This window comes from Rhinoderma darwinii, chromosome 1, assembly GCF_050947455.1.
Source record: "Rhinoderma darwinii isolate aRhiDar2 chromosome 1, aRhiDar2.hap1, whole genome shotgun sequence".
Taxonomy (NCBI): domain Eukaryota; kingdom Metazoa; phylum Chordata; class Amphibia; order Anura; family Rhinodermatidae; genus Rhinoderma; species Rhinoderma darwinii.
Window position 1 is genome coordinate 382116091 of NC_134687.1, and position 20307 is coordinate 382136397.

Sequence of the window (20307 nt, forward strand, 5' to 3'; positions counted from 1 at the left end):
TGCCCCACACATTGTATAATGCCCCTTTAGTGCCCCCCATACAGTATAATAATACTATTTAATAATATATTATAAGCCCTTCAAGGACACAGTATTTTGTCCTCTAATTGTGCCCACGCCGTATTATGCCCCCTGTAGTGCCACTACACAGTACAATGTCCGCTAAGTGGCCTCCACACAGTATAATGCCCCCTCTCCCCTGGCTGCCACACACAGTCCCCCCTTGTAGATAGTGCCCCCCTGTAGATTGTGCTATACATCCTCCCTGTAGACAGTGCCATATTCCCCCACCTCCCCTTTGTACACAGTGCTCCCCACCTTCCCCTTGTAGACAGTACCATACAGCCCCGTCTCCCCCTTGTAGACAGTGCCACACAGCCCCCCACCTCCCTCTTGCACACCGTGCCCCCAACCTTCCCCTTCTAGATAATGCCATACAGCCCCCACCTCCCGCAGTGTCCTCCAAACCAAAAAAATTGTACTCACCAAGGCCCCGTTCCCACAACTAACAGAGCTGCTCCATAACGCCGACGACGGGATCCTTGCATAGGCCGGCGTGATAAAGTGATGCCATCACTGTAGCCTAGTACAGTTTCCTAACCTTTTTCGGACTCGAGGCACCCCTTGAGAAAAAAATTTCCTCATGGCACCCCTACCAAAAAATTATTTAGAGAAAGACCGAAAATGGCTTACCACTATCACTTCACTTGTAGGGTATGTTCACACAGTGTCTTTTATAAGGCAGAAAAAATCTGCCTCAAAATTCCTCCAGAAATTTTGAGGCAGATTTTGAATTTACAGTGTAATTTGACATTCTCTTTTGCATTTTTTTAAGCCGTTGAAGCTAATGCAAAAGACACAGGCAAAAAAGCACTCCAAACGAGCTCCGCAGGTATTTTCTGCCTTCTATTAATTTCAATTGGAGATCAGAGGTGGAAACCACTTGAAGACCATCAGCCCGCCACTCACAGTAAAATGACCATCAGCCCTCCACTCACAGATGCCCCCTCGTAGGTAGTGCCACACAGCCCCCTAGTAGATAGCACCACCCCCGTCCTGTACTTAGCACCAGTGTATCTCCCTGAAAGAGTGGAATCCCTCTGTTGACGGGGATTCCGCTCCTGGACAGGGATATCAGGAGCAACTCCTGAAGCGGAATCCCCATCCACAGCGTTGCTGACGCTGTGACTTGGAAATCCACTCCAGGAGGAGCCCCTGACGTCAGAGGCTTCTCCTGGAGCCGAATCACCGACCACCGCATCGGCAACACTGGACATGGATTCCGCATCAGGAGTTGCCTCTGATGTTACTGTCCATATATGGACGGAGAAATCAAGCTCTCCGTCCAGGAGCAGACTACCCGGCCACAGGGGGATTCTGCACAGGTCGCGCACACAAAGGCCGGCCCTCATCAGTGGTAGCTGATCATAGAAGTTTCTGTCCCCCCCCCCCCCCCCCCTGTGCGAAACTAGTGTGGTACAGGAACTGCTGAAGCCTGTGATGGGTGACACATAGATCTCCATAGACTCAAGTAGAGAAAGTGTGTCACCGAGCCTCATTTACGCTGCTGCTAAGCAACTATCCCAGTCTCATTATATAGAGATAGAAGCAGCAAGAAAAATGACAGGTGAGAGACTGACCCATGGAATACCATAATGGTACACATGGGAAAGTTTAGTTTTGGCCAGAGTGTTCCTTTAATAAAGATTTATGTCATTTACAGATCTGTGTAAATTATGGACCTGGAAAAAATATTGACAATTTTCTTCTTTTTTGACGGTTTTCCCCACCCTATCCTAGCCTCATTTTCAGTTCCCTTAAAGGAATTGGCCCAAGATTAAATGTTATCCCCTAACCAAAGGATAGTTGATAACATACTGATCGGTGGGGCTCTGACTGCTTGAACCCCCACTGATCAGGAGAATAGGGGTCCCGTTCCTCCGAATGAATGAAGCGGTAGGTCACGCATTTGCACTGCCGCTCTGTTCATGGTCTGTAAGACTGCTTGAGCTAGCAGAGTACAGCGCTCGCCTATCTCCGGCAGTGCCATAGAGAATGAAAGGAGCAGCAGGATGCATGCGCGACCTGCTGTTCCATTCATTCAGAGGAACAGGACCCCCCTTGTGATCAATGGGGTCCCAGCGGTCGGACCCCCATCGATCAGCATGTTATCACCTATCCTGTTCTTAGGGGTAACATTAATCTTGGGACAACTTCTTTAAGAGTCCTTCATTTATTTTCATTTTTTATATATATTTAAAAAAATTTTTTATTAAAATAATGTAAAACTGCAGAAGTTCTGTAAGTCTCAAGTTGAGTAAATGGGGCTAGACTTTGCATGTAGAGCTTTTAAGAAAAGTCACATTAATAACTTACAATGTTCTTTTTTTTTTTTTTTTATAGTACAAATGGTTTACCTCACCACCTTCAAAAGGAGGGTCAAAAATTAAACCATCGACAATATTACGGAATGGACTGAAGGGAAAGAACACAATCCGCATTGGTATGTATGCCCTTGTTAATGTACAGAAATATATATTTTCAATCAAACAAACAATACTCCCAGTTGCTTAAAGGGGTTTTTCAATCATAACCTGTGACGGCATATCGCTAGGATGTGCCATCGCTTTCTGATCAAAATAGTCGGTCTAGGATTACATGAAGAGACAGAAGGATTTGAGGAATCCTGCATCAACAGAAGATCTGTAGTTAGTTCTCCAAGATGTTTGGAACAACCTCCCTGCCGAGTTCCTTCAAAAACTGTGTGCAAGTGTACCTAGAAGATTTGAAGCTGTTTTGAAGGCACAGGGTGATCACACCAAATATTGATTTGATATAGATTTCTCTTCTGTTCATTCACTTTGTATTTTGTTAATTGAAAAAAACTATTAACACTTCTATTTTTGAAAAAAATCTTACTTTGCCTCATTTTTCTACAACTGCCTAAAACTTTTGCACATTACTGTATGTAGACATAGCAAACATTACATTAATGTAGTACGCAATGGCTCAGCTTTTAGCTAACATAAATTTATTCCAGAATTTTCAGACTAAACATGCAAGTGATAGCTCTGAAAATAGCAGAGAGGGGCCGTTGCTCTGTTTTCAGTTTGTCATATTGTTTTTTTATATTGCTTGTATTTACAGTTTCTTTATTTGCTTTTACATTTTTGCTCCAGTAATTTGGAGACATTCAGGTAAGGCCTCATGCACACGACCGTAAAAACACCCGTTATTGCGGGTCGTTATTACGACCCGCAATAACGGGCTCATAGGCTTCTGTTAGCCACGGGTACCTTCCCGTTTGCTCACGGGAAGGTACCCGTGCCGTTAAAAAAGATAGAACATGCCCTATTTCATGCCGTAATAACGGCACGGGCATCCCATAGAAGTCTATGGGGCTCCCGTAATCATGGGTGGCTCCGTGTGTTCACCCGTGATTACGGGAGCGTTGCGAGGTGAGGCGAGGTCAGGGGACTACCCGGTCTGCAGGCCACAGCCCAGTGGCGTAACTACCGCCGGGACTACAATGAAAACTATGGCAGAGCGGGGAGGTATCTCCCCGCTCTGCCATAAACAAAAGACATGTATCCCCTATCCTGTAAAAAATAAAAATAAAAGACGTTCATACTTACAGACAACTTCCTGCTTCTCCATTCCGGTCTCCCGCCCGTTGCCTTGGTGACGCGTCCCTCTCGACATCCGGCCCGACGTCCTGGATGACGTTTCAGGCCATGTGACCGCTGCAGCCAATCACAGGTCAATCACAGGCTGCAGCGGTCACATGGACTGCCGCGTCATCCAGGGATGTCGGGCTGGATGTGAAGAGAGGGACGCGTCACCAAGACAACGGCCGGGTAAGTATGAATTTCTTTAACTTTTATTACAGAAAAGGCTGTCCCTTCTCTCTATCCTGCACTGATAGAGAGAAGGGGCTGCCGATTAGTGCAGTGCTATTTTGCTGCCAAAAACGTGCTCGTAAATACGGGTGGAATACGTGTGACACCGGACCCATATTTACGAGCACGGGTTCGTAAATACTGGTGCAAAACGGGTGGAATACGTGTGACACCGGACCCGTATTTACGCCAGTATTTACGGGTGTGAAAAAATACGGTCGTGTGCATGAGGCCTAAGGTAGTATTAATAATTTGGTCACCTGTTTCATGTTTTGCCAGCAATATCAATGGTGAACTAGCATTTACAGGAACCCTCCTATTTTGTTAGCAGGACCAGAGGAGAGGGGCTCTTTGCAGGAACCTTTTATATATGTAGTATAGTTTAGGCAGGACTTCATAGAGGATACCACATTTATATTGTCTGTTATCTCTAGTTGTTATTTGTATACTTTTGTTTGTTTCCATTTCTGTTGTAAGCAACATTCTTTTCTTAATTTAATGAAATTTAGCAAAATAATGTTAAATTAATTCTCCTATTAATGTATAGTGTGAATTCATTATTACTCCAGTTCTGATTCTGCATTTAAACAGTAACTGGCCGAAAGTCGTCCGTATCTCTTATACAATATAATTACATGACTGCCCGTGGCCTTTCACTCAGTACATACATTTATCTGCAAATGAACATGGGAGAGAAGTTTGTAGAGTGAAAAGCCATTGAATTATGTGCTGACATGTTTATATCTTGTAAATCAATATTTTCTATTGCTTTTGGTGCATAAATCAATATTGTCAGTAAAATCATGTTGTATATTCCTTTTCATTCCCTATAACTTTAAGTGAATGGTCATTCATTTTTGTTTTAAAACTTACCCATTATTTGAATTTAAGCCTGAATCAACTTTGTGTATCTTTCCATATAGCACTACAATGTACATTGTACATTCATGATCTGTATGACTATGCTGTAACTGTTGTGGTAAATCTACATTCTTTTTACAATAGCAATATTTATTTATGTTGCTCATAGAGCGGCAACATATTCTGTACAGAGATCATCACTGTTCTTATTCCTCGACTCACAATCTAATTTTCCTCTTACAGACACGCACGCATGCACACACACATACATCAATTTCATAGGAAGGCAGATGTTGTCTTTGGTCACATATAAGCCCAGGACCTCAGCGCTGCTAGGTAGCAGTTCTAACCACTAAGCCACAGTGGTGCCCCATATACTGTTACTCCTTACTTTTTGATTGTTTTCCACAGGTTTGGTTGCTAAAAAAACATTTGATTCTGGAAGAAAATGTACGCCCAAGGAACTGAGTGCGCCTGAACCAAAAACTCCAGGAGTACAAGGTTACCTCCCTTGGAGAACTGCAGAAAGAGCAAACAGACACAGGTATTGTAAGATCATTGGGGAAAATTTACTCCTATGTCTGGGTCAAGAAAATGTCCAAAAATGTGGCAATTGTTTATGCAAATTGGCTCAGTTTGGTGCAATTTTGATGTTTGCACCTCGGTAGACACTTAAAAGTGTTCTGAAAAATGGGCGTTGTGAAGTGAGAAAGGAGTATGGCTTACCTGAAAGGGGCGTTGTTTGAATGCACAAATGTACTCCAATAATGCACCAAAAGTGGTATATTTATAAGAAATATGTATAACCGGTCATGCAAGATGCGCCAAATCTATCATTTCAGCATGCACCACTGTGACAAATTTGGGGCATTTTGTGCCGACCCAGTCTACGTTTATGTTGTCGAACTAATAGACAGTAAGAATAAATGGGGAACGTTGTGTTTAAAAAGTGGTTGACCTTTTATATAGATACTTGTAAGTCATTAGTCAACGGAGTATAAAGAGCATAGTAGGCCCTGTACAAGACGGGAGTAATCCCACCCAATATTTTGTTTTATATTGTAAGACCTTGTTCACATATGCGTTGGAGGCTCCGTTAGAAACCTCCGTCGCAGATCTGGCTGAGATTATTCTTAACAATAGCGAAGCATGCTGCGCTGTTTTTGGTAAAACCACAGACACCCCAAAGGAAAGTCAATGGGTTCCGTCGGCAGCTAGTGGTGTCCGTGGTGCAACAGAACAGTCACTTCCAGTTTTCCCTTGTTCTGCTCTGAAGAAGGTGTGAACATATGGCCGATATGTAAAAAATGTATTTATTTGGACAATACTCAGGATTGACTATTAATTGCCACAAATCCGTAGTAATGCCTGCGGATGTTCAGCACACTGATATTGATATTAGCCAATAGCCATACTCCATTACAATGTGTGACACCCTTTTAAATACTTGGGAATTGTCATGTCTTATTCCAGAAAGTATGAGTGACTAAACTTGACCCCGTTGCTAAATGGGTTCAAATGAAAACTGGATGTATGGTGCAGACTTATCTTGACAATAATAGCTCAAAATGGTTTGGATGCTGCAGTTAATGTATGTGTTACATAATACCTCAATGTGGGTGCCTAGATTATTTAAGGACCTAATATAGAAAACGAGCCACCCAAGGATTAAGTTAGCCCTTAGAGGGCTAAGGATAAATTGGGGCTTGCAGTTCCTAACCCTTGGATTTACTATCTTACCTCCCAACTACAACACTTAAAGGGGTTATCCCACCACATCAATTTATCACCTATACAAAGGATAGGTGATGAGTGTTTGACCACTTGGACCCCCACCAAACAAGAGAATGAGGGCCCGAACATGATCTACAACCAGCTGCCAATCCTGCTATATCTGTGATGAGCACTACTTGTTCCTCATCTGAAATAATCTTTGTTATACCATATATTACTATCTAAGTACTTAGAACGATATTCTCTACTGCTAAGAGAGAAGTGGGAAGGGGATTTGGGGTGGATTTAGAAGGAGCAATAGCATGATGTAGTACTATCCCCCCTGAAGATGTCTCTATGTGAAAGACAGAGGTTATTGCATCCTAATTTACTGCATAGAGACCCCACTGTTTCTACACAATATAGGGTTGAGAGATAGTCCCTTGTGCCACAGATGCAAGGTTGATCAGGCGGATTTGTTGCACATGATGTGGAGGTGTTCCAAATTAAATAGATGTTGGGTAGAAGTGGTTAACCATATAAACTTTATGTTAAGTTGGCCCTGCTGTGACTGTTCTATATGACGTGTAAGCTTGTCGCCCAGCATTGGTTAAATGAGCTACCTCCGACAAAAGGCCAGGGCTACACCTAGACTTTTTGTAGCACTACTGATTGATTTTAACTATTGAGTGACAGCTGCACCCCAAGACTGCATTCAGCTCAATGTGGAGTTGTTCAGATAACACTAGTTTTTCTCAGGTGCTCAGAATAGGGTCCCAACCCAGTTGAAGGAATGGAAAGAATTGTATTCGGCACACTCTTAGAAAGGTAAAGTGAATTTTATTTTGATTTTTTTATCGTGATGCCAGTGGCTATATGTGCAACGTTTTGGTCGTTAGACCTTCATCGGGCACTGAGCCGTACTAGGGACTGTTTTCACGAAGCTGGCGCTCTGTAAATAATGGCGCCATTGAAAGCGGCAAGCCGCTAATATTTCCAGATCGCCAGCTTCGTGAAAACAGTCCCCAGTACGGCTCAGTGCCCGATGAAGGTCTAACGGCCGAAACGTTGCACATATAGCCACTGGCATCACGATAAAAAATAAAAATAAAATTCACTTTACCTTTCTAAGAGTGTGCCGAATACAATTCTTTCCATGCATTCAACTCAATGTTAGGACTTCAGCTGTAGCTCAATAGTTAAAATCATCAATCAGTAGCTCTACTAAAAAGTTTAGGTGTAGCCCTGGCCTAAATGAGTTTATCAATATAGTTAATTACACATCAGAAAGAGATATAGACTAAGCAAGGCACCTATAAAAAAAAATGTAAGCCATTTGGGCCAGGTGGTTGGACAGATTGGCACAAGCGCCCCTAACAATAACCAGGAGTATGATTCTGGGGGGACTCTTATAATGTAGTGCAATGTATTATGCCAATACACACATATTATTACTGCTGTTCCTAAAAATTGTATACTACTCTACACTAAACTGATTATGGAAAGAATGTCAGTTGATGCTGATTTTTATTTCTTTAAAGAGGCTCTGTCACCAGATTATAAATGCCCTATCTCCTACATAATCGGATTGGCGCTGTAATATAGATAACAGCAGTGGTTTTTATTTTGAAAAACGATCATTTTTGAGCAAGTTATGAGCTAGTTTAGATTTATGCTAATGACTCTCCATGGACAACTGGGCGTGTTTTTACTGTTTACCAACTGGGTGTTGTACAGAGGAGTGTATGAGGCTGACCAATCAGTGATCAATCAGTGACTAATCGGTGTCCTACACTTCTCATTGTTCCAGCCCAGGATGATTCACAGCACAGTGTAATTGTTCAGTGAAAGAAGTAAACACGCCCAGTTGCTAAAAACACAATACACGCCCAAGTTGGAAATAAGAGAAAACACGCCCAGTTGTCCATTAGAAAGGCTCATTTGCATAAATATAAAATTGCTCATAACTTAGCCAAAAATGATAGTTTTAAAAAAAATAAATAAACGTTACTGTTATCTACATTGCAGCGCCAATCACATGCAATAGGAGATAGGGATTTGATAATCTGGTGACAGAGCCTCTTTAACTCATTCCGTTAATGGATTATTATTTACCTGATGAAATAATCTGTCTATGTAAGACCTAAGGTCTACACTTCTTCGCTTTATGGGATAATTTGAATGCCCTTGTCAATATGCGATTCTACATTGATAATGCTCGTACAGTATATTTTAATATTACAATGCGGATTGTTGGTTCTATGAAGTTGTTTGGATGTTTGTAGGAAGAAAAAAAAAACAACAAAAATCTTTCAAAAAAATTACCTTGATTTTAAAAAAAAACAAACAAAAAAACACCTTTGGTCCATGACCAACTTAACGATAATGGACACCTTTGCAATGAATTTTAAATTTAAGCAACTTTCTAATTAGTCTTTCCTAAAAATGTCCTAACATTTTGTAAAGGGCTGACATCTGCTCTCTCACTTCCTTCTCTGTGTTAGAGATACCAGCAGAGAAAAGAAGGAGGCACACATCAGAGGAAGCTGTGTCACATCTGCGCTTTGATTTCCGTTATCTGTTAAAGAGACTGTCACCACATTATAAGTGGCCCATCTCCTACATAAGGAGATCGGCGCTATAATGTAGGTGACAGCAGTGCTTTTTATTTAAAAGAAAGATCTATTTTCACCACTTTATTAGCGATTTTAGATTTATGCTAATAAGTTGCTTAATGCCCAAGTGGGCGTGTTTTTACTTTAGACCAAGTGGGCGTTGTACAGAGGAGTGTATGACGCTGACCAATCAGCGTCATGCACTCCTCTCCATTCATTTAGTCAGCGCATAGGGATCCTTTTAGCTCACTATGTGCTGTCTTATACTAACACATTACTGATACTGAAGTGTTTAGACCGTGAATAGACATTCCACGGGAATCTACAGTGTAGATTCCTGTCATCTACAGTGTAATCTAGCGAGATTACCCTTTCTCTGCTGTAAGTACCACAGAAACAGTAACGAAGTGCAGAGATTGTGAATAGACATCCCGTTGAATGTCTATTCACTGTCTAAACACTTCAGTATCGTTAATGTGTTAGTATAAGACAGCACATACTGATCTAAAAGGCTCCCTATGCGCTGACTAAATGAATGGAGAGGAGTGCATGATGCTGATTGGTCAGCGTCATACACTCCTCTAGACCAAGTGGGCATTGTACAAAGTAAAAACACGCCCACCTTGGCATTAAGAAACTCCTTAGCATAAATCTAAAAGCGCTAATAAAGTTGTGAAAATAGATAGTTTTTTTTAAATAAAAAGCACTGCTGTCACCTACATTATAGCGCCAATCTCCTTATGTAGGAGATGGGCCACTTATAATGTGGTGACAGAGCCTCTTTAAATAAAAGAAACAGAATAACGGAAACCAACGGTGCCGACGGAACCCATCGATTTGAATGGGTTCTGTCACGTTTCGGTCACTTTGTCATGAGAACCAACAAATGGGGGTGTGTTGCCCTTTTTGTAAAGCACTTGTTGTCCATCATCTGCTGGTATGTTTTAATTTGTTTCTTTTTTTCCCCCCTAGAGAAATGTCAGCAGACTGTACTCCTGAGCAGGTAAAGTATTGGCTTCTCTGTCTGCATACATACGACTAGTTTTATGTTTGAAAAGTTTGTGTTTATTTAAACAACTTCTGCTGATCTAATAGTACACCTGATATATATCAACTTTAGAATTTACTTACTGTTAAAATATAGTTGTTTTATCCATGAAAATTCTGTGTAAAGTTACTGCCACTCGTGTCTCCCTTCCTGTAATCTGCTGTCCACACTCTTGTCCATCCCTAGTTACAGAGCAGAATTGAGGGACTGCAGAAAGTGGGGGGGTATCTCTTCACTGTTTGCCCATAGAAGTCTATAGAGAGGGGAGGGGGCAGCAAGAGGGGGGAGCAGGAAGAGAAAGAGACACAGACACGCTGAGCATACAAGTCTATGGAGAGGGAGGGGGAGCAGGAGCAAAAGGAAAAATATACAGACTGACGTTGCAGCAGCTTCCTGGTATGTGTTATATCTCTCCTCAGTGCTGGATGCCCAGCTATAATGCTCATTACTGCAGTATAATGTCCTCCATGCTGCTGCAGCTTCTATATATGTGGTAGATAAAAATAGGAGAGCAGGATTCTTCTCTCCTCTGTGTGCAGTGTATATAAGACATGATAGCCGTTAGGCTCTGCCCACTAGCTCAGAGGCAACTGAGAATTAGAGATAGAGCCTGCAAAGGGCAAACAAGCTAAAAGCCACGTACAAGTCATAAAATGACCAGAAATAGTGTTGTTGCGCATGTACACACTACACTCATGCTCATTCTGAAAAGCGACCTGAAAAATTAGACCCTGTTCACACAGTTTTTAAGGGTTGATTTTGACGCAGAAACCGCATTGGAATCAGTGCCAAAAATGGTCGAAATTGCCCTCCGTTGATTTCAATGGGAGGCATAGGCATTTTGTTTTATAGGCGGCTTTTGCCTGCTCGCGGGGAAAAAAAGCGGCATGTCCTTTCTTGCCCTTGTTTCCGACTGACATCCCATTGAAATCAGTGGGAGGCAGGAAAAAGCAGCATTTTTTGCCCAGGGTCCTTGCATTAGGTTCAATGGCCACAGGGTGAAAAATGCAGCGAAAACTGCGGAAAAAAGTGCAGGCAGTTCAAAATCTGCCTCAAAATTTCTGAAGGAATTCTGAGATAGATTTTTTTTTTCTGCCTGCAAAAAACTCTGTTTGAACAGGGCCTTAGGTATGCTTTAATGAACTTTCTAACTTTTTTTTTATTTGTTGAGACAGATTGAGGAGGAGCTTAGTGTTTGACCGTCAACATGTTGGAGGTGGCGGTTCGGGCGGCGGGGGGAGTGAAGACACCTGATTGGCTGCTGTCATGGACAACAGCCAATCACTATACATCACTGAGGGACCAATCAGACCGGTCCCTCGTCGGCAATTGCTATGATTGGTCTGTCTGTCGTGACTGACCAATCATAGAACACTGGTGGCCCTTTTACATTATGATCCCACTCTGCACCCTCATTGCAGTTGCTGAGAGGGAGCAGAGCGGTTGTGTTCTAGAGAGTGGTGTAATTCAAAAAAATGCTGCCTGCCGGCAGAAATGAGCCCTGTTTTCCAACTATTATTTAAAGAGTAAAAATAAAAAAGTCTTTATTCGATTTGCAACAAGGACAGACCACATGAAATTTAAAAGTTAATGTCCATTTCTGACAGCAATTAGCACAGTGCCAGACGTGAGAGCTCTGTCTAGAAAGGGTTAAGTACCACAGCTACAGAGCGCTACATACAGTTGGTTATTAGTTAGATTCAAAGATGTCAATAGGACAATTATTAAAATAAAGGTAGAAGCCCCCCCGACATGTTTCGCTACGATGTAGCGTCTTCAGGGGTATCGGGGCCAATGACAGCGAGCGGCACAAAGCGTATGCCAGAGCGAGAGCCACCGATAGAAGGGATCTATTATGTGAACGAAAACCTGTTGCTGATCAACAAGTAACGGTCACTAGCAAATCTGCTGGAATTAGCAGTGTGAGATGTATTGGGACCTTCGATACTGGTTCCCAACAGGTACGTGATATCCTTGGACGTCATTGGCCTGTTCTTTTGGCAGACCCTGATTTACAAGGTGTCGTTCCCTTTAAACCAAATATCACTTATCGTAGAGGTAGAAATCTACGTGACTATTTGGTGCATAGTCATCATTCTGGAGTGACCTCCGTGTCAAAAAATTGGCTGAAGACATCTGTCACTGGTTCACACCCATGTGGCCGATGTTCTTTTTGCCACTTAATGGCTACCACGAAAGAATTTATTAACCCACTTGACAACAGATCGTATCGGATCAAACAATTTATTAATTGTCGTAGCAAGGGAGTTATCTATATAGCCAGCTGTTCTTGCCCGAAGCTATATGTAGGGTAAACAATACAAGAATTACGGAGGAGAATTTCTAAACATCTAAGCACCATAAACCTAAAAGAGGATACACCACTGTCCAGGCACATCCGTCTCACACATGATGGGGACGTCTGCTCTTTGAAATTTTGGGGCATTACGCAGGTCAAACTTGGCCCAAGAGCAGGTAACCTGGATCGCAAACTGCTACAGGAGGAGGCACGTTGGATCCATCGCCTGGGATCTCTCAGCCCAGGAGGCCTCAATGAGGGATTCACGTTTGCGCTTTTCTTTGAACCTTATATGGAACCTATATATTGGAGTTATACTCCAGTTTATGTGATTACTTTAGTACTGTACTGTTAATATAGTAATTGAACTCTTTACAATCTGCCCTACTATCTATATTTCTTATATTAATATACTATTACTAATCACACTTGGTATTTGCTTCAGGTACCCCCCAGGCTACAGCTTGGTAAACGATACAGCGGCGGCTGTAATATTTTGACCAATTGCAATTCACTGCATCACTTCAGTCTCATTCTGATAGCAATCGATTTGAACGCTTGGTTTTACCGAACCCGATAATATTTTATACTTTTTCATCTATCCATAGATGTCTTTGAACTACGCTCTAAATTATCCATATCGCTGTCCGGCATATTTGGCACTTGCATTACGCCATTTTAATACACCTATGCGTTTGCATTTCTGGTATTTCCGAGTTTAGACTCTTATTTTGAATGTAATGTTTACTATGACTCTGCCTATTATTCTGATCTACCCTAGCTTACTAGCGCATCGATCCATAAGCCTGTTGATAGCTTTTTCAGATCATAGTAACATCCTTGTGCTGCTCACAGCAACTATATTCTCACCTCTAATCACTGCATTGCGCTAGCAGGTAAATTTATACTATTACTGATCACATTTGTAATTACTCCATCACCCTGTTCACTTTGTGCGTCTGTGCATTGACTAACAAACACATTGTTAACTTTTTCTTGCATCACAGTAATGTCATTATGCTATGTACAGTGACTATTTTCATTACCCCCAAACACCACTCTCTATATCATTTATATCGCTGTCCGGCATATATGACAATCCTGTTACGCCATCTTAGTACATCTGTGCGTTTGTATCTCTGCATGTACACTCGTATACTTACCTGTAATGTCTACTATGACTCTACTCACTACCTTGATCTATCTGAGCATAGTAGAGCATTGATCCAAGAGCCCATTGATGGCTTTTTTGGATCGCAGTGACATCCCTGTGCTGCTCACAGCGACTATAGTATTGCCCTTGGTTGTTGCACTGTGCCTGAGTGTAAGGTTGTGTCATTGTAGATTGCATTCGTTATTATTTATCTTCTTGTTCACTTTGTGCATTTGAGCACTGATCTACAATCTCGCTGGTAACCTTGTGTTTGCACTATAGCATTGTCATAGTAATGTGCACAGCGATGGTTTCTGTTATCTCCAGGCACCGTATTGTGCCTGTGCACCTGAGTGTAGCTCATTGGTTGCACTTGCCTAGCAAGTGATTGGTGGCAGCGTCTGTCAATCAACAGAGGAGGAGGCTCGGTCCTCTATTCCTCTAGAGATAGGCTATCGACTGATTGTGAACACGTGTGAGCTAGGTGCAGTGAATATTTAATGAGGCTGATTCTGCCGCTCGCTGTCATTGGCCCCGATACCCCTGAAGACGCTACATCGTAGCGAAACATGTCGGGGGGGGGGGGGGGGGCTTCTATCTTTATTTTAATAATTGTCCTATTGACATCTTTTGAATCTAACTAATAACCAACTGTATGTAGCGCTCTGTAGCTGTGGTACTTAACCCTTTCTAGACAGAGCTCTCACGTCTGGCACTGTGCTAATTGCTGTCAGAAATGGACATTAACTTTTAAATTTCATGTGGTCTGTCCTTGTTGCAAATCGAATAAAGACTTTTTTATTTTTACTCTTTAAATAATAGTTGGAAAACAGGGCTCATTTCTGCCGGCAGGCAGCCTTTTTTTGAATTTAACTGTTTCACGCCCACCAACTATTTAGGTCCGCTCCATTGTATTTATTGCTAGAGAGCGGTGTGTTACAGGTCTGCATTTATCTAATACTACTACTCCCATCCTCCATTTACACCCTGATCACCCCCCTTAGTGATCACTTTCTTTCTGCTGTCATTTTTGTTGCTGCAGTTGATCAGTAACTGAATAAGTTCGCTGATCACTGTTCAAAACGCTATAACTGATCGCTTAACCCCTTCAAGACACAACCTGTTTTGGCCTTCAGGACACAGCCAATTTTTTCAAATCTGACATGTTTCACTTTATGTGGTAATAACTCCGGAATGCTTTTACCTATCCAAGCGATTCTGAGATTGTTTTCTCGTGACACATTGGACTTTATGTTACTGGCAAAATTTGCTCGATACATTAAGTATTTAATTGTGAAAAACACCAAAATGTAGCGAAAAATTGCAAAAATTTGCATTTTTCTAAATTTATATGTATCTGCTTGTAAGACAGGCAGTTATACCACACAAAATTGTTGCTAATTAACATCCCCCATATGTCTACTTTAGATTGGCATCGTTTTTTGAACATCCTTTTATTTTTCTATGACATCACAAGGCTTAGAACTTTAGCAGCAATTTCTCACATTTTCAAGAAAATTTCAAAAGGCTATTTTTACAGGGGCCAGTTCAGATGTGAAGTGGATTTTAGGGCCTTATATATTAGAAACCCTCGATAAGTCACCCCATTTTAAAAACTTCACCCCTCAAAGTATTCAAAACAGCATTTAGAAAGTTTCTTAACCCTTTAGATGTTTCACAGGAATTAAGGCAAAGTAGATGTGAAATGTTCAAATTTCTTTTTTTTTTTTTGCAGAAATTCATTTTTCATCTATTTTTTTTGTAAGACAGAAAGTTTTACCAGAGAAACACAACTCAATATCTATTGCCCAGATTCTGCAGTTTTTAGAAATACCCCACATGTGGCCCTAGTGCGGTAATGGGCTGAAGCACCGGCCTCAGAAGCAAAGGAGCACCTAGAGGATTTTGGGGCCTCCTTTTTATTAGAAAATATTTTAGGCTCTATGTCGGGTCTGAAAGGCTCTTGCGGCACCAAAACAGTGGAAATCCCCCAAAAGTGACACCATTTTGGAAAATATACCCCTTGAGGAAATTATCTAGGGGTATAGTGAGCATTTTGACCCCGCAGGTTTTTTGCAGAAATTATTGGAAGTAGGCCGTGAAAATGAAAATCTACATTCTTTCAAAGAAAATGTAGGTTTAGCTAATTTTTTTCTAATTTCCACAAGGACTAAAAGGAGAAAATGCACCACTACTTTTGTAAAGCAATTTCTCCCGAGTAAAACAATACCCCACATGTGGTCATAAACGGCTTTTTGGACACACGGCGGAGCTTAGAAGGGAAAGTTCGCCATTTGGCTTTTGGAGCTCAAATTTAGCAGGAATGGTTTGCGGAGACCACGTCGCATTTGCAAAGCCCCTAAGGGACCAAAACAGTGAAAACACCAAAAAAGTGACTCCATTTAGGAAACTACACCCCTTGAAGAATCCATCTAGGGGTGTAGTGAGCATTTTGAACCCACAGGGGTTTCATAGATTTTATTAGAATTGGGCAGTGAAGATAAAAAAAATCCTTTTTTTCCAATAAGACGTAGCTTTAGCTCAACATTTTTCATTTTCTCAACAAATAAAGGAATAAAAGAACCCCAACATTTGTAAAGCAACTTCTCTGGAGTACGGCAATACCCCATTTGTGGTTATAAACTGCTGTTTGGGCACACGGCAAGGATCAGAAGGTAAGGAGCGCCATTTGGCTTTTGGAGCACAGATTTTGCTGGATTGGTTTCTTGACACCATGTCACTTTTGCAAAGCTCCTAAGGTGCCAGTACAGTGGAAACTCCCCAAAAGTGACTCGATTCACGAAACTACACCCCTTGAGGAATCCATCTAGGGGTGTAGTGAGCATTTTGACCCCACAGATATTTCATAGATTTTATTAGAATTGGGCAGTGAAAATAAAAAAAATCCTTTTTCTTCAATAAGACGTAGTTTTAGCTGAAAATGTTTCGTTTTCTCAACAAATAAATGAAAAAAAAGCACCCCAACACTTGTAAAGCAACTTCTCCTGTGTACGGCAATACCACATATGTGGTCATAAACTGCTGTTTAGGCACAGAGTAGGGCACAGAAGGGAAGGAGCGCCATTTGGCTTTTGGAGTACAGATTTTGCTGGATTGGTTTCTGGGCGCTATGTCGCATTTGCAAAGTCCCTGTGGGACCAAAACAGTGGATCCCCCCCAGAAGTGACCCCATTTTGGAAACTACACCCCTCAAGGTATTCACCTAGGGGTGTAGTGAGCATATTAACCCCACAGGTGATTGGCAGAAATTGGTGTGCACGTGATATTGCAGAGTGAAAATGTTTTTTCAATAGATATGCCAATATGTGGCGCCCAGTTTGTGCCACTGGAGACACACACCCCAAAAATTGTTAAAAGGGTTCTCCCGGGTATGGTGATGCCATATATGTGGAAGTAAACTGCTGTTTGGGCACACTGTAGGGTTCAGAAGGGAGGTAGCGCCATTTGGCTTTTGGAGCGTGGATTTTGCTTGTAGTAGTTTTGTTTGGAGTCTTACTGGTGTTTCCGTTTATAATGTGGGGGCACATGTAAGGCGGGCGGAGTATATAAGGGGCATAGTCAGGTGGTATAGTGGGGTAAAAAAAAACAATAAAATAATCCATAGATGTGTGTTATGCTGTGACACAATCCTTTCTGCACAGGCCGGTGTCGCACTAATAAATGGTCTTTACTTATCCCCCTTTTGGTCCGCACTCCGCACCTTTTGAAGTTTGGGGAATTTTGCTGGGAAAGTGTTGTCCTGGTATAATACGGGCGCCCTCACTTCCAGCAGATATGTTTGGGCCCTCCCATTCCTGGATCCCTAATTTTAGGGGCCTTGATAATTCGCCACTTGAAACAGAAGAAATGTTCCCCTCGGGCCGGCACAACTGCATATTTTTATTTCCTGGCTTATTGGTGCCTTGACTAATTTTATTTTTTCATAGACGTAGTGGTATGAGGGCTGTTTTTTTTTGTGTGACGAGCTGTAGTTTTTATTGGTACCATTTTGGGGTTACACGCGACTTTTTGATCACTTGTTATCCTTTTTTTTTGGGAGGCAAGGTGACCAAAAAACAGCAATTCTGGCATATTTTTTTAATTCTTTTTATACAGCGTTCCCCACGCGTTATAAATTACATGTTAGCTGTATTCTGCGGGTCAGTACGATTCCGGTGATACCTAATTTATAGCACTTTTTATGTTTTACAACTTTTTGCACAATAAAATAACTTTTGTAAAGAGAATGGATTTTTTCTGTCGCCAAGTTGTGAGCCATAACGGTTTTAAATTTTTCGTCGACGGAGTTTTATGAGGGCTTGTTTTTAGCGAGACGAGTTATAGTTTTTATAGGTACCATTTTTAGGTACATGCCACTTTTTGATCACTTTTTATTTCAATTTTTGGAAGACAAAGTGACCAAAAAATAGCAATTATGTCAGTATTTTTTAGTTATTTTTTTTACGGCGTTCACTGTGCGGAATAAATAACATAATATTTTTATAGTTCAGGTCGTTACGGTCGCAGCGATTCCAAATATATATGGCTTTATTATTTTTTTTCAATAATAAATGACTTGATAAGGGAAAAAGGGCGATTGGGTTTTGTGTTATTATTTGAAACTTTTATTGTATTTTTTACAACTTTTATTTTTACTTTTTTGACACTTTTTTTGACACTTTTCTTTAGTCCCACTAGGGGACTTGAAGGTCCAACAGTTTGTTTGATGTTCTAATACATTGCACTACCTATGTAGTGCAATGTATTAGAACTGTCAGTTGTTCACTGACAGCAAGCCGATCAGGCTCCGCCTCTGGGCGGGGCCTAATCAGCTTACTTAATGGCAGACAGGAGTCCATTGTTAGGGCTCCTGTTGCCATGGTAGCAGTCGCCAGCCTTGCCATCGCGTGGCAAGGCTGCCGATTTGCTACAAACCTCTAGGATGCAGCGATCACAATGGATCGCTGCATCGAAGGGGTTAATGCCAGGAATCGGAGCTAGCTCCGGTTCCTGGCGATAGATCGGGGTATCCGCTGTAACATACAGCGGACACCCACTGCTGATGACGCCGGCTCAGCTTCTGAGCCGGAAGCTGAGCCGGCGCCATCTTGCCGATGGTACCCGGAAGCCTCCTGGGCCCCGCCGACGACTGGGCATAGGAGGATTCCGTTGCTGGCGGACCGGGAGGTAAGCATTAGCCCTCCGATCGCCTTTGCAGCCACCGGCAACCCAGCGATCACGTTGCTGGGGTGCCGATGGCTATAAACTCCTCACATGCTGCGATCGCTATTCAACGCAGCATGTGAGGGGTTAATCGGTCGGATCGGAGGCTAGCTCCGGTCCTGGCCGATACCTCAGGGTGCCAGCTGTAACATACAGCTGTCACCCGGCGGTGATGTCGCTGGCTCAGCTCCTGAGCCAGCTTCATCTCCATGACGTACAGTTACGTCGAGATGCGGGAACAGTCCATCTCTCATGACGTAACTGTACGTGATTTTGCGGGAAGGGGTTAATACAAGCCTTGCTCTAGGTTTAGTTAGGTAGGTTTTGCATAAAATCTAAAACTCCCCAAAAAATATATAGTAGTTTAGTTAGGTAGGTTTTGCAAGTGACGCACACTCGTCTTCTGCACCCCCTGGCTTATCAGTGACATCGCTATAACTGATTGCCTAATACAAGCCTTGCTCTAGGTTTTTTCCAAGCATTTGTTTTTTTTCTTTTGTTCTAAAAAAATAAATCAACTACAAATTTTTTCATAAAATATAAAACTTAAAAAAAAAATATATAGGAATTTAGTTAGGTTTTGCAAGAGACGCAAACTCGTCTTCTGCACCCCCTGGCAGATCAGTGACATCGCTATAACTGATCGACTAATACAAGCCTTGCTCTAGGATTTTTGGAGCATTTCATATTAGTGAGGCATACTCCAAATTTGTGTCCCTGTGGCTGATTAGTGACATCACCATCACTGATTTATAATTCAGACCTATTAAATAAAAAAAAATATGTTTTTTGCTGGTTCCACGTTCTACATACTACATGTGTTGAAGCATAAGATTTACACAACATAATTATCTGATAAAGAGCATAAAGGCCCGTAGAGTATTTACTGCTGAGGAGGCATATGACATTATTGCTTCAGACAGCGAGTCCGAAAGTGACACAGAAACCCTCTTCTACCTCTCCTCTTCCTCCTCAAGTGAGAATGAGGAACCGCCAAGACGTCGCCCCCGGATGTCTGCTACACCAGCCCCGAGAGCAGTGACCCCATGTGGACCCCAATCCCCGAGAACTACGAGCCCCAAGTCCCTGGGTTTTATGTGCATCCCAGAGATTCAATTTGAATCGGCAGGGTTACAGGAAATATACTTTTTTAAAGTTTATTTCACGGACGAATGTATTGACTTAATGGTGACCCAAACTAACCTATATGCCCAACAATTCATCGCCCAGAATGCCTCATCTATTTACGCCAAGCCCAACAGATGGACCCCTGTAAACACCATGGAAATGAGGAAGTTCTGGGGTACTGTGCTCAGTATGGGGCTTCTGAAAAAGCCATCCATAAGAACATACTGGAGCACAGATATACTGTACCACACCCCCATGTACCGCATGGCGATGGCCAGGACTTGTTTTGAGATAATTCTCAGATTTATGCATTACTGCGATAATGCACAGTGCCCACCCCAAGGTGACCCCAGCTTTTACTGCTTATT

At 42.0% G+C, this 20307-nt stretch overlaps 1 protein-coding gene across 2 annotated transcripts in view; it reads left to right on the plus strand.

Annotated features, from left to right (window-relative positions):
• CEP78 (centrosomal protein 78) overlaps positions 1–20307 on the plus strand; it is a 174163-nt gene that overhangs the window by 105606 nt on the left and 48250 nt on the right. For both annotated transcript variants that reach the window (XM_075828331.1, XM_075828324.1), the window contains exons 9-11: positions 2404–2503; positions 5172–5304; positions 10061–10091. In XM_075828331.1, the coding sequence (XP_075684446.1) occupies positions 2404–2503; positions 5172–5304; positions 10061–10091 (264 nt within the window). The remainder of the gene's footprint in view (positions 1–2403; positions 2504–5171; positions 5305–10060; positions 10092–20307) is intronic.